Consider the following 14585-nt stretch of genomic DNA (forward strand, 5'->3'; position numbering starts at 1 on the left):
CTTGATGCTTGTCATTAATCATATTGCCCTCTATACAAACGACGTACATATTAGATTATTCCTTCTGTAATACTCCCACCAACAAAACGCCGCATATGACTTGAGACTATTTACATTTCTTCCAGTCAACCCCTGTTCCTAGAACAGCTTGGTATGTGTTGAGCATTTGATTGCATGGCTTGTATAGGAATGTATTGTACTGTTTGATCGCCTTTCAGCAAGTTGCTTGTTAACGTCCATTGTCTTATCTCAAATCTTGCTGCCTAAGAAAGCGTGCAAGGATATATTGATGGTCATCAAGAAATCCCTGCATTCTGTTCTAGTCATACCAGTAGGTGAATAGTGGAGCAACATTGTAAATGTATGACACAAAAATAGAAGCAAATTTCTCTCTGAATTGATCTTGCTTCCAAGGATTTTAAGAATTGTTTCTGCTATAGGAAAGAGTGATGATAACTGTTTTGAACCACAGCCCTGCAATACCAGCATTCTAACAGACAAGTCTTGAGCTCGAAACGTCAATTCTTCAGCAGATGTAATCTTAATAACCTTTGCGGAATTGTATTTGAATATAAACAATTTGTTGAAGTTCATTATAATGACAGTAAGACTGATCCACAATGAAAACCCCGCGGCTTACTATTTCTCGACCTCCACACCACAACGCTTTTCTTTTGATTTATTTTAATTGTTTTTATATTCTTGAAATCTTTGCCATTTATAAAATCACAGTCAGTTCATCCGACGTGCTCACAGTCACACAATGAAATGGATTCTCTCTCGTCCCTCGCTCCATCCGTAGCGCCTCCTTATGAGCAGGCCAGTCTATTACCAGAGTGGGAGAAGGTTCTGTGGAGGAGGCAGCCTTATCCTGACAATTACGTGCCTCCTGAATTTCTGTCAGAATTGCAAGATATATGTAAGCCTGCAAAAGACAAGAAAGACACCTTTGAGCTGATATAGATGTTTATAAAGCTCTCAGACCATGCCCGTCACTGGCAGCGCTAATATCTGCAGCCCTTCCAATAACTCAACATGTATCAACGATAGCAATATTCCTAGCCATATTCAGCGCTCTGTGGGATGAAAGAGTCCTTCCAGGATCTGTCAGCTGGGGCTGCTTCATCTGCAGCGTCATTGGATGGACGGTTTGGCAATGGGGATGGGGAAGATGGAAGCCTAAAAAGCATCAAGGTGATTTCATAATGTCGTTACGTTTGAAGAGTGTTAAATACGCAGATATTAGCGCCATTGATCCCCAAACCCACCTCCCTGCGTACTCTCATCTTGCCACCTCTCTTGCTCTCTTTGCTCGCCCCAGTCCTTGGTACTCTCACGTCTGCTACCACATCCGATTCTATCTGGCCTTTGGCAGGGGCCTTGGGGTTTGTTCATCTGTTGCTGGCCGACTTGAAGACTGGGGAAGATGTCAGAATAGTACGGAGAAGAGAAAGAATAAGGAAAAGAAGAGCTAGCATAGGATTGAAAGAGGTGGGACAAGAGAAAAGGTATACCTTACAACCGTTGTTCAATATGGTGGTGCTTATTGAATCATAGTCTAACTTCCTCCTTGTCGCTCACATCCGCTCTTTCAGCTTCAGTCGTACTTGCGTCTCGATTGCCCTCTACTTTACACGTCTTTTCACTAGTCTTATTAGCAGTACTGCTGTTTGCAGGGTGGCCTGTCGCTGCAAAAAGTGTAAGAGTGAGTAGTTCACACTACAACATGCTATTCAATTCATGTCTGGTTTGACTAGGAAGCGGGCAAGGGTTTCTCATTCGTGATGTCGGTATCAAGTGTCATTTTGGCGATATCATTATTTCCGCCCGCTGTTCCGGCTCACCAGCATGCTCCAGACACTCCGACATTAATCTTTCTCTTTATAATAATCCTTGTCAATATAGTTGGGCCTGCTATGCTTTGGTATGCTTGGAGATGGAAGGTCCGTAGGGGTGGCAGATGGGATGTGGCCAAAGTTCGCATCCGAGGTCGTCCGCCGTAGAAAAAGCTATCCATAGACCAAAAGTCTGTATTTGTCTTGTAATGAGTAGTGACTGTGTCAATCCCGATCCGTCCACATGTTTCCTCAGCATTCCTGTCTTCCCCCAATTGTGAATCAAACTTTGAAGCCATAGCCCCTCATGCAAGCTTTATGTGCTTCTAAAAATTCCTTGCATTGTATCTCGCCTTCTCCCGCAGGAGCTTTCAGAAAGCAATCATCTCTGGCTTGCTTTGTCTCAGGACAAGCGCAACATCTATGGAGTGGGTTTCATTGTATCAATCAGCGACTGCCTTGCCTTAATCAAGATTTTAAGAGTTTCGTCAAGAAGTGACACGTACGGCTTCAGGCCTTTTGGATTAAGGGGATTTATCTCTTTGCTAGCTGAAGAGATGGAACCAGGAGAGGAAGCTGTCGTCCGAGATGGCAGCTCACAGGCTGGAGATGAGACTTCAGGGCTATTCCCAGTAATTTAAGTTAGCAGTCAAGCTGCCCAATAACGATATACCCACCTGTTTCTAAAAAACGAAGGCATTATGTTGTTTAATTTGGGCAAATGCGGATTATGAAAAAGTAATTGTCTTTTCTTATACACAATAAAAGTTAATGTTGAAGAGGTGAGCAAGCAAAAACAAAATCTCAAAAAGGCGGTCATCTCCGTCAAGTCTTTAAGTGAGAGCCATATACAAAGTCCGGGGTGGTCGGCATCAAACACCGAAATTGATTACAATGACGCCAGATCGACTCCTTTTTCTTATTTCTTTTTATATTTTGATTTAAAACACGGCTGTATATATTGGTGGTTGCGCTTAGTTACTATCTGCTATCATCTGCGAGAGTCACAACAGATAGTATGCCTGTCAACTTCTTTCAACCTTTATCTTCTCTACCCGCCCGTAGAGGGTACGCATCTATCATCCAGCAGACGACTCAAAAGTCTCAACAGGAGTTACCTTTGAGGCTTCAAGCTATAAAGCTCTACAAGGAGGTATGTAGATAATTGTGGGCTTACGATTGGCCACAAGTCGACCGACTGACTCAAAGCTCCCAGTTGCATCGTCTCGGTCGTGACTAGTAAGTTCTATTCGCCAAGACATATCAAGCCCGTATCTTCTCTCTCTTCTTGTGTTTTGTGGCTAACAGAATGTCCGAACGTTGCCAGCCCAGACCAAGAATATGAATTTAACAAGCGTCTCCGAAGAGCTTTCGAAAGTGAGTCATGATGCCTACTCTAGCGTCTTCTCGCAATGTTGTCCTGATGTTTCAAAGAAAACGCAAAGGTCAAAGACCCGGAGGCTCTCAAGAAACAGCTGGAATTGGGAGAACATATAAAGCAGGGTGAGTGCTGTAGTCATATTTTTTAGTAGCCTGTTACTTAATTTCCTTGACGTAGAGGTTCTTTCTCTTATATCACTTAAGAAATTTCGCCATCTTCGACGCACTTATTATCCTCACGAAGATCCCCGATGAGCTCAGGTTATCCACGGTCAACACTGCTGGTAGTTTCGAGGGCTCATCGAGAATGATCCTGGTTTTGGTTTTGACCCCCCTTTACTCGATGTTGAAAGCATAGGTCCAATCTTCTGTCTGTTTATTTCAAGTCACGATTTTCATGTCCCTTATTTTTTCAACAATACCATGTCTTCCTCTGCAAGCGGAGAGCTCGATGTTTACTGCTTGAGGCGTAGATAGTGTTCATTTGCTACTATAATCCCCATCTTTAACTGTATAGATGTGATATGCATACCAAAATAAAATTGACCAGAAAGTGCAAGATATTAAAATGCCGGGTATGTTTGAAAGCATGTTTGATTACTTGTACATCATTGCATTCTCTTCTTCATTTTATGCCCCTCGCTAGAGGACAATCAGCTCTGTTTGCCAGTAATATAGGAACACTCACTTGAAAGCTTGTATCTTCCGTTTCTTGCTTTCCTTTGCCCTCTCTGATTTCCTTTCTCTTCGTCCTGCATGCTTTTCAGGATTGGTAATGGCCATCTTCACCCTTTCTTCACGTCGCTCTTGCCTTTTAGCTTGCGTCGCCCTGCGCAATTTTTCCCAAGTTCGAGAAAAGGCCAGAGTCCCGACCTTTTTCTGAATGAATTCACGAATTTGAGTGGCCATCTCCCTTAAATCATCTTCACATATATGAGCAAGGAATGAGTGGCTTCAGAGGGAGTTACAATGGTACTCACCAACTTGCTTGTCTTCAAGCTGCTTGAGATCACCACCTTCATCTAGGATCCTGTAAACTGGACTTAGAGTGTGTATCAAAAACTCTGTAGCCTGTTCTTGACAGAAACGTTCTGTAAGACCCGCAAAAAATCGCAAAATAGATAAAATTGGCAAAGACCAGGGTTGCTGCGTTCAATTGTCAGCGAATGATGGTCACATAGTAACAAGTTAAAGTATATGATTTACTGAAGATTGGGGGCTGTTAGGTGCTGGACGATTTATGAGGAGGTGCCGAGCAATGAAGGACATTCTAGACATAATCCAAGCGAGTGGTTTTCGCGCCAAAGCATTGTCCTGTTCTTCATTATCACCATCTTCATCTGTCTCCGCTACTTCATAGGCAGATGCAGATACTTCCAGAAACTACAGCGAGTATCAGTCATTGTTTTTGTTTTAAAGTTGTTCATTGCAATTGCTCACCGTTCGATGCTTAGTTAGATTGTATAGCACTTTGACAATTTCGTCTGCAAGCTTGCCGCTATTCGCCCATTCACCATCGTCTCTCCTGCTATTTTGGAGAACAAGACAACATTTTTTAGCGATATCAATGCACAACTCTTCTCCTAACATGTCGCAGGCTCCATTCACCTCTGTATCCTTGACAAAAAGGCTGGAGATCAATTTTGCGGCATCGTAACGGACATGTTCATGGGGAAATAATAGGTGTGAAACGATATCAGCCCAGGGAAGAGAGGAAGATGTCGAAGGCGACGAAAGAATAAGTTTGGTGGCAACAGACAACGTCTGATGAGGTAGCGTCAAATCAAGCTCAATACTCTGCTCCTGTTCCTCTGCTTTTTGAACTTTTTTTGCGCTTTCTTGCAAGACAGGCACGATAACATGGGTAAGATCATCTAGACCATCTTCACCGGTTTCAACAAGTAATCCTGAAACATCCATTGCTGCACCAGCCAATATCCCATTCTCTTCTCGCTTTCTAATCCAGCTCTTAATCACCTCGGAGAATTTACGCCTATTATGTCTATTCAGCCGCTTCCAAAGCAGCTTCAAAAGTTCACCAGCTGCAACTCGGCATTTTTCGGAGTCATCATTAGCACGGACTGTAACGAGGGCAACAAAGAACAGGCCTGCATACTCTCCAACGAGAGCATCTGAAAACTTGTCGAACATTACTGACAGGACTTCAAGAATAGATAGACGACCAGATTCGTAAGTGTACTGAAGATTCTGAGCAAAGAAAGTCATTTGCGACTTCAATCGATTCTTGCCCTGAGGATAATCGAGAAGAAAAGCCATGACTGAACCACGACAAAGTTCTTGTACATGAGTTGACTGTGAAGTAATCATAATGGAGGAGACCCGCTCCATGAGGTCGTAGATTTCGGGCACCACGAATTGACGAGTGACAATGACTCGCAATATAGCGAAGACGGAAGATTGTCGCTCAGGTTCCTCAAGATCAGGATTAATGACTTCAATGAGATATCTGAGTTGATTCTCGGAAACCTCTGAGGTCTTGCAATCCCGTAAAATGACTGCCAGGGTTTTCAGAGCCGTTTGAGCTACCTCAGACTCAGCTGTTCCACCTGCATGCTTGATGATCTGGAAGATGTTGTTGACAAATATGTGTAAAGCAGGTTTGACTTGAGGGATGGGGCAACGAGTTATAGCAGCGGTTGCCTTCAGTGAAAGCATGAGGACATCTGATGCTGAAGAATAAAGAGTATTACCAATAGCGTTGACCATAGGTCCAAGACGTGCGAGGATATCAACATCCTCAAAGCTGAATTTGTTTCGACGGAAAGCAGTAACGAAGAGATCAAGACCAAACATGACCAATTTATGAGCATTGGCAGCATAAAAGTCTTCTTGTCCCTTGCCGTTCTCTCTTTTCATCACTACTTTAAAAGCATCAGGTGTGGCGGCTGGGCGATTAGTCTTCTTCTTGGCCCTGAGATAGAGTGAATTGCCGCTAATGAGAGAGTAGCAAAGGGAGAGTATGTCTTGAGATCTCAGAATACTGTTGGAATTCAAACCCAAAGAAATTCGGCGAAGAGCTTCGTCAATTTGCTGCATAGCCTTCACAGCTTGGGAGGCAGACATGACTTCACGCACAGGACCTAAGACAGCCCCTATTTTGCTTGGTGTCACAAGTTGAGCAAGCAGCTGAAACGTGTCGAATCCTTTTGAGGTTGCGCCTCGCACTTCACGCATTTTTGTCTTGAATCCCTCTGTGGCTACATCCTTGCCTGATTCGCCCCACACAACCTCGGCTACTATTCGCGCTGCAAGGTCAACTGCGTCATCAAGATTAATAAACTTATCAGCAGCTTGGGTGGTAGCTTGAACCAAGATGGCATGAGTTGTAACTGCTAAAACGTGTTTTTGAGGACCCCGAGGAAGAGCAGTCTCCAGCTCCTTGATTATCCTCACTAGCCAATCAGGCCCTAGATATATTGCTATCTTGCATATTGTGTCTCGTGTTGTATCTCGAGTATCTTGATCTCTACTTCGAAGTATTTGGGACACGTTGGTAATAACTCTGAGCACTTCGGTATCGGACAGATTGCGAGGAAGAAAGTGAGCAATCTTGACGATGCCAAAAGCAAGAGGTATACGAATTGTACTTTCGGCATCGCCCTTTTCGTAAACGAATTTAGAAAGTAATGGCAAGAGACGAGTCTGAATAATGGCTATCATTTTATCAGGACTAGCACCCACAACTGCCTGTTTTAGGCCAGATTCATCCTCCTCCTCATTATTGCTGATACGATCTTCCTCTTCTGCAATCATTTCTTCGCCTTTCTTCTCGACATACAACGCTCCATCAAGGTCAAAATGAAAACCGTCGATAACTGATGTCACAGTCCTCACATAGTATTTCTGCTGTGACATTTTCCCGCTTCCTGTTCCCAGTTTCATATATCTTCCAATTAGACCATACCATTTACTCCATCGTAACAATTTTGCAAGTTCTCCAACTGTTTGAATTGATTCGTTGATAAAATGATGATCCGATACGTCGGTTGCTCCAGCGATAACGTGTTCAAGCAAAGGCAAGAAGATGGAAGTAATATTGGATTCGCGGATTGATGTGGAAGGCTCAGAGAGACTACTACGTAGACGAACAAGAGCCCGCGCTCGACGATGAACCTGAATGTGAGTAATATTGGCAAAGAAGGACGCTTCGTCATCGCCTTCCGCTAGCAACGGACGCATCTCATTCAATTCCTCAATGCCGGTACAAATTTTGACCCCTTGAGCAATGACTAGCAATGCTTCATTTCTGACTAACTCTTGTTTTGATTTTATAGCCCGCTTGAGGCCAGGAAGGACGACATTGCGCAGCATCTCAACAAAACAACCTTCAAACGCATCTCCTGTAATACAGATATACTTTTGGAGTACCGCAGAGGCATTCGAACGGATAGACAATTCATCTGGTTCATTTAGGAAGAACAAAGCTGATCTCAGGATGGGCATCCAAGCTCGAGGGCTGAATGACAACTTGTCTACACTAATATTGACAATGCTTTCATAGGCAGACAGTCGCTTGTCGAAGTCGGGTTCTTCTAATTTTCTAGTGGAATAGGCGTTCATATCCCTGACGATATTGATGGATTCCTCCAAAGTCTTATCAGTCAGAGCGAATGTTTCAAGGGTAATGATAAGCGCCCTTCGAGAAGTGGAAAGATAAAGTGATTGAAAAAGGCTTGATACCAAGTTATAAGCTTGATAGAAAAATTTGCTTGAGGGGTCGGGAAAGTCAGTTGAGATTGTATACAGGCGCTGAAGAGCAGCGAGAATATGTGTCTTGGCTCTTTCAGGAGTCCGACGGTCACAAAGAATTGGCGCGAGAAGAGTTGCAAGCTGTTGAGCTTGTTGACCATCTTGCACAAGGACAGACAAACGCGAAAGAATGTGCAATAGCCGGTGGGTGATATCGTTGCTTTGAAAAGATTTGAGTATAGCAACAAAATCAATCATGTTGTCGATCAGAACTTTGATATGTGGTATCAAAACTTCCTTTCTAATGCTTATTTCATACTCTGAATCATCATCCACAAGTAAAGATTCAATGATATCAAAGACCCTTAATACTACCGCAGGCTTGACTTTTACAGCTGTCATACATGCAAACGTCTTGGATAGGGTCCTCTCGTCTAGCTTGATTAATTCTTTTAATGTGGCAGGTTCAGAAGCAAGAGCAGCGATCAGGTCGAGAGTTCCAGAGGGCGCTTGAGAATTCTCCACCTCGAGCTTGTCCAATCTTGGAGATATGATTGATTTAAAGATGATAGGAAGGTAAGGTTTGATGTCAAATTCAATTGTAGAGTTGAGGAACTGTACAATACGTTTGAGACCAAACGATCGAATATTTCGCAGAGGGGCGAGTCCATTTTCAATACCAATGTCCTCAGCGCTTTCATTTTCTTCTTTAGTGACAATGTCGCATGCTATCAATTGTTCTTGTGCATTGCCCACAAGGTGGATAGTAGTAGTGATTATCCTTGTCCATTGTTTTCCTAGTCGTGGACCAAGATGCCGAATGACATCTGCAAGGAGACTAAGGAAACCCATCTGCTGTCTCCCAGAGACTGTTCTTATGTCCTCTAGCGTGTCACCAAAAGGGCGAAGCATTAGATCGACCAAGACACTGAGCTCATTCTCTGTACAGCCGTTGAGCGAATTTAGTACTGCCTGTCTTCTGGCTACCTGACCTTGTCCATTACTTGATTGACCTCGACGAGATATAATGATGCCGTATAGAAGACGGATGATTACAGGGATTGCCTCATCTCTATGGCTTGGCTCAATAGCAACAACCCTTGTCTTAATAGTAGCTTCGGAGTCTTGTGTAGCCAAAACATAATCTTGGCTATCAAGCCCTAGCTTCATGCGAGCCAGCTCGTCTCTAAATTTGTCATCTGCCAAGAGATTTTCGAGCGATTCCTCATATGGCAAGAGTTTTACAGACTTGTATGTCATCAAACACTTGAGCGCTATTGCTTGCAATTTTTGCTCGCCCTTGCTCAAGATATCCAGATAAAGCTGATGCAGCTTTTCGGATAGAAATGCAGCTTTTGGATTGACAAATTTTGTAAAAAGCTGAAGATAATTGGCTGTACGATCTTGAAGCTGCTTGGTGGATAAATGTGTGCCATGTTGCGACCCATCTTCTCCTAATGCGCCTTGGCGAGCAACAGACAGAAAGACAGGAACAATAAGACGAGTGTGCTTCTCGGTAACCGATGGTATAGCGGTAAGAGTAGACAAGAGTTGAGACTCATAGTTAAGGACATCCAGTCGATCTTTTGAGATTTGAGTCTTCAAGAGACATAAGCCTTTTGCTCACATGAAAATCAAAGATCAACTCACGTCAATTTCTTGTTGCACAAGTTTATCCTCTTGGTACTTCTTACCCCAAACCTTTGAGAAGGTACTTCTACTCTTCTCCAGATTGGAACACCTGAATTCGATTTCCTCTTCGCCTTCTCGGTTCTTATCTGCACGTGCATCTTTTTTCAGTTTGCCCTCAACCCAACTGGGATTCTCGACATCAAGATCCGTCATAATAGTAACCTGAGCAGAGTTTGTGCGTTGAAGTTCAGACCAAACAGTTTCCCAGACATGCTTCTTGTGCTTTTCCGAGATAGAAGAAAGCGCTGCAATGGCTTCGGGATAGATGGGTCGAAAGTTGACTTTGAGTTGAGCTACTAAATATGTCACAACCGCCTTTAACACATTGGCAGGTGGGTCCATTGGTAATGCTATAAGGGTCCTGGTTAACCTCGTAATGTTTGTTGTCCTTTCTCGCACGTTGCGCAAGGTCATTTCTGAAGATTCAATCTGAACACAGTGGTTGTAGATGTCGCGGAAAGTGGGTGAATTTTCTCCCGCACTAGAGGCAAGGGCAGATGAAGGAGCAATAGCTACGAGTATTTGAAGTGAAGCGAGACGCAAAGTTGAATCGTTCGAAAGCAAGTTTGGTGTGTAACGCTCTAGCAAGATGTCATGTGAAATGCTGCAGGCTGTTTAGCATTTTTATGACAACAAATGATAAATCACATACTCTAGGTCGATCGCCCACCTCTCGACATGCGGCACAGCCGCTTGCAATATTTCACTATTCCATGACCAATTTTCCAGTACGATTCTTAACCAGCCATCTCTCACGAATAGCTCCTTGACACCTTTTCCTACTTCTGTATTAGAATTGCTAATTAGTTGATTAGCTGCTCTAATTAATGAGCCCAAGACATGTGTGTCATTCCATGCCCCTCCTAACCTCCATTCCTCCTTTAACGCATCTTCTGATTTCCCATACAAACGTTTGAGTACCGCCTCGAGTAATTTTATCACTTGCGGCATGAAAACAGCAGCCTCCTTGTGCAATGCAGGTAAAAGTCTCAATATTTGACCTAAAACCATTCTCTCATCGTACTCAAGGTTAGACTCTACAATAAATTCCAATTGCTTGACAAGGGCAGAAACGAGACTTTGACGCCAACGACCTCCCTGGACGTTTAGGAGTCCTCCTGCTAGATAATTAGCGACAGCAAGGCTATTGAGTAAGGCAAGAGTGGACAGAGGATCTGTAATGAGAGAAGAACAGGATGTTCTGTACGCAATTGTTAGAAAACTCTGATTTAATAAGATAACCCACTTGGCTACATGTGAAAGAATAAATTGTTCAATACCAGCCCATTTGATTGATATCAACACATTGACAAAGGCGGAGGCTTCTTGAATGTTCTGTGAAACCTAGATTAACACCAATCAGATATTGCAAAATTCATACTTACAATCTTGCCCCATAAGTCCTCTATGAGACCGACTCCAGGACTTAACCAATGCTGGAGCTGACCGACTTGTAGAGAACCCACCACACATGTGACAAGCGCTCTTCTCCACTCCTCTCTGCTAGCCGTCTCAGACTCCGACAACACTTCATTGGTAAGGCAAGCATCGCTGACTAGTAACGATGTGAGAGTTTGAAATTTCTGCATGACAGGTTTGAGAAGAGCCTCTGGAAACCGTTTGCCTTTACGGACAAAGAGAAAAACAGCGATGACGTGGAGTATAGCCGTTGAGGAATGTAGAGGCGCAAAATGATCTAATCGAGAAATGACTATTTCCACAATAGGTTGAATCGCCAATGACGAAGTGTGATGAACAAGTGCCGTACTAACCAGAACTAATGTTCTTATATGTTGAGTCGTTGGGTCGTCTATCAAGTGATCGAAAAGCGTCTTGTAAATCGCCAGAGCTCTCGAGTGAAGCTGACCAGAGGAACCTTTCATACTGTGAGCCCATACAGCCTCCATCCCATCTACATTCTCCTTTAACAAAAGGCTCATCAATCTTACAAGTCCATCTGATCTCGCTTTTCGAATGACTCCAACCCATGCATCAGCAGAACATCTGCGGACATAATCTTTATTTGCCCCTGGGCTCAGATAAGTTTTAATGTGAGCCCAAGTCTCTCGTAGGAATGAGTCAGCGCTGGGCTTGAGAAGAGAAGAAGCGATTGTACGGAGGATCAAAGAGAGTGTCGAATATGACTCTTCAACCAATCTCGGTCCAAGGGCGCGCAATGCTGCCACACGAAGAATATCTTGTACAGTCTGGGGAATGTAGGATACGGCTTCTCCAAGGCATGTTTCATATAGAGCTTGATGCAATTCTAGGACAGAGCCCAGACCAGAATGAATGTGATCTTGCCCATTGTCAAGGTTGATATAGAACTCATGAAAGATCCCTTGGATCTGTGGTAAATTGTGGAGAGTGACTGGAAGGGTATTTGTGACAGGTAACAGAGTTTCTTGAAAATTTTGATATGGAACAGTTAAGTCAAGAAGTGAGAGACGCCCAATCGCAGTAGTGAGTGGTGTTTTCTATCTTGAGTCAAAACTATCCAAAAACGAATCAAGTTACTCACTGTCTGCTCTGTCTCTTCATTATACTCTTCCTTTTCCCATCCCAGACCTCTTTGTTTCCCCACATCTATTGAAATATTTCTTATCTGCTCATTATACGAAGCATACTAGAAAACAATCAGAATTCTCCTTATCCATGCTTTTGTACTCACCCTGAATCTTTTCTGTGGCGGCTCTTCCATGGCTGTTTAGTTTAAATTGAAAGATTACATAGTGCAAAAGATTTATCAAAAATAATAAAAATTACTTTCCCACGACTGCAAAAGTGTCCGGATCCTGCCCCAAACCACGTGACTTCACTCTGGATCATGTTACAGCGAGGCAACTGCTTTTTTAAGTTGAATGTTTTACAAGTCAAGAAAGAAAGATATATTTTCACCTAAAATGGAAGAATCATCGCTCGCAGGAGACCGCTTGAATGAAGAGAGGGCGTTTGTCAAGCGATATACTGAAGGCCTTGCATCTTTCAAGGTTGGCTATCCCGCCGACTTTTCAGCACCTTTGGAGGAGCGGCCAAGAAAGATACCAGCTATTGGCATTCTTGTAGCTGAACCTCCAAGCGGTTATCTAGAGAAAGCCGACACATCAACTCATGGTGGGTGATTATTTTGCCAATCAAGCAAAAGAGGTGTCATTGACTATCCTACCATTCGTAGACGTTGTCTCTCTGATAGTCAAGTCACTTAAACCTCCCCTCACCATCCCTATCACAGCTCACCTTACAGACACTGTGTCAGATCTCAAAACTCTTGTCGCTAAATCTTCTTCCACTGCGCCTAAACCTGATACACAACGCTTGCTGCTCAAGGGTAAAGCGTTGACAGATACAAAACTCTTAAAGGAGTATGCTATTGATTCTGGTGTCACTATCCACCTTATGATCAAGGCGCCTTTGGCAGCTTCCAGTGGTAACCACTCGCCTGCGCTCTCCGTATCAGAAGCTACCAATCAGCCTCCATCACTTACCATCACGACCGCCCTCGACGAATCAACAAATGCCGGCACCTCAATGCCTCTTAGTGTTATGGACAGAGAAGCGCCTCCTCTTGGGCCACAACCACAAGTCTCTTCTGCAGCATTCCATGAGACCATTGCAGACCCTGCATTTTGGCAAAGGATCTATGCTTTGTGTGTGAGCCAGTTTGACAATCAGCAAGAAGCGGTTTCCGCCTGGGAAACGTTCTTGCTTAGTATGAAGAGCAGATTGAGCGCAGGAGAGGCAGCAAAAATCAGAGATGCTGTGGGCATCACAGGTATGGCTGGGCATTAGACAATGTTTGTGGTATCATTTTGTGTACTGTTCATGCATGATCTGTTATTATTATTCGCGTCCACTTTGGAGACCTCCTATCCAGAGAGACTTCATCTCTCTAATCTCATTACCTTCTTCCACCCTTACATCATCCTTTTCTTCGACACTGGCACTATTCACCCATCTTCGCACTTGCTCTATTTTATCCTTCTCCATCCCGAATTGCTTGTAAAGAGATGACGGATCTGACCCTGGTGGAAGAGCCTTGAGTCTGTCTAAAAGAGTAACCAGAACCGGTAAGGTGAGATGTCCTGGTAGGGGAAGGGAAGAACTCGTATATTCAGCTTTGCGTGCCAACAGAGTACGCTGAGCATTGACAGGCTAAGCCTTGATCAGCAATAAGTAATGTCCATCAAACTCGAGTCAGCATACAATCAGCTTTCCAGCATCATTTACCTGGACCGGTCCAAGTTTGTGAAGGTTTTGTAGGAATTGAGGATCCATTGCATCCTTCAGAATAGCTACTCTTCCTGTTCAACCTTCACACTGCAACATGACAAGACACGCACCATCGTTCTTTTCTCCGTTGACATGTTTCACATCCTCATTGCGAGGAGTACCATCTCTGTCGTATTCTTTTCGTACACCATAGTCCAACGGCCCAGGACTTGAAACCAACTCTTTTTCAGATGACGATCGCTCAAAAGGGGGTATCTCTCGTCGAGGTATTTGGGATCTGGGGGCAGGCCGAGAAAGAGATGCATTTGGAAGCTTCCGTATAGGTTTAGATGTTTGAGAGCCCATCGTTTATGCTAAATGTAAAAGTAAAAAAAGATAAGAATTAAAATGAATATGGGTAGTCATCTCTAAACCTGTTCAATTTTACATTCTACGTCAGAGTTGACTATCCCCTTTGGAGACGTCACGTGATCGTCTGCGGAATCAAATCATAGCTGTCAAGACTTGTCATACATAATGCGCATCTCAATCATCTTGAACTTGTATTTGCTGCGTTTCTTCATAGCTCTTACTACAAGCAAGCTAACTGCATGGTACTCTACCATCATGCTAAGGTACAGTGACCACCAACTTCTATAACGAAAAATTGAAAATGACATTGCCAAATACGTCCCATATCGGTATATCAAAGTGGTCCGTCCTGTAAGTCGACTGTAGTGTCATTGTTCTAGTCCTTTC

General features: G+C 43.5%; 6 protein-coding genes across 6 annotated transcripts; 3 read left to right on the forward strand and 3 right to left on the reverse strand.

Annotated features, from left to right (window-relative positions):
* Positions 1 to 768: 768 nt before the first annotated feature.
* On the forward strand, positions 769 to 2003 carry L203_105625 (uncharacterized protein; the record flags this gene model as incomplete). Its single annotated transcript, XM_066214992.1, has 5 exons — positions 769 to 919; positions 976 to 1194; positions 1247 to 1508; positions 1558 to 1705; positions 1758 to 2003. The coding sequence occupies 5 exons, from the start codon at positions 769 to 771 to the stop codon at positions 2001 to 2003; spliced, it is 1026 nt and encodes a 341-aa protein (XP_066071089.1).
* Positions 2004 to 2117: 114 nt separating this feature from the next.
* Positions 2118 to 2535, reverse strand: L203_105626 (uncharacterized protein; the record flags this gene model as incomplete). Its single annotated transcript, XM_066214993.1, has 3 exons — positions 2118 to 2256; positions 2342 to 2458; positions 2513 to 2535. 3 exons carry the CDS (start codon positions 2533 to 2535, stop codon positions 2118 to 2120), a joined length of 279 nt encoding a protein of 92 aa, XP_066071090.1.
* A 318-nt stretch (positions 2536 to 2853) lies between these two features.
* L203_105627 (uncharacterized protein) lies at positions 2854 to 3470 on the forward strand (the record flags this gene model as incomplete). Its single annotated transcript, XM_066214994.1, has 5 exons — positions 2854 to 2988; positions 3052 to 3074; positions 3163 to 3212; positions 3270 to 3338; positions 3394 to 3470. 5 exons carry the CDS (start codon positions 2854 to 2856, stop codon positions 3468 to 3470), a joined length of 354 nt encoding a protein of 117 aa, XP_066071091.1.
* Positions 3471 to 3823: 353 nt separating this feature from the next.
* Positions 3824 to 12318, reverse strand: L203_105628 (uncharacterized protein; the record flags this gene model as incomplete). Its single annotated transcript, XM_066214995.1, has 11 exons — positions 3824 to 3857; positions 3904 to 4138; positions 4196 to 4361; positions 4422 to 4598; positions 4656 to 9524; positions 9576 to 10221; positions 10270 to 10818; positions 10864 to 10952; positions 11003 to 12094; positions 12139 to 12243; positions 12289 to 12318. 11 exons carry the CDS (start codon positions 12316 to 12318, stop codon positions 3824 to 3826), a joined length of 7992 nt encoding a protein of 2663 aa, XP_066071092.1.
* A 202-nt stretch (positions 12319 to 12520) lies between these two features.
* L203_105629 (uncharacterized protein) lies at positions 12521 to 13406 on the forward strand (the record flags this gene model as incomplete). Its single annotated transcript, XM_066214996.1, has 2 exons — positions 12521 to 12731; positions 12793 to 13406. 2 exons carry the CDS (start codon positions 12521 to 12523, stop codon positions 13404 to 13406), a joined length of 825 nt encoding a protein of 274 aa, XP_066071093.1.
* A 51-nt stretch (positions 13407 to 13457) lies between these two features.
* Positions 13458 to 14192, reverse strand: L203_105630 (uncharacterized protein; the record flags this gene model as incomplete). Its single annotated transcript, XM_066214997.1, has 3 exons — positions 13458 to 13769; positions 13821 to 13909; positions 13958 to 14192. 3 exons carry the CDS (start codon positions 14190 to 14192, stop codon positions 13458 to 13460), a joined length of 636 nt encoding a protein of 211 aa, XP_066071094.1.
* Between the last annotated feature and the right edge of the window lie 393 nt (positions 14193 to 14585).

The sequence above is a fragment of the Cryptococcus depauperatus genome, chromosome 7 (assembly GCF_001720195.1).
Source record: "Cryptococcus depauperatus CBS 7841 chromosome 7, complete sequence".
NCBI classification, from domain to species: Eukaryota; Fungi; Basidiomycota; class Tremellomycetes; order Tremellales; family Cryptococcaceae; genus Cryptococcus; species Cryptococcus depauperatus.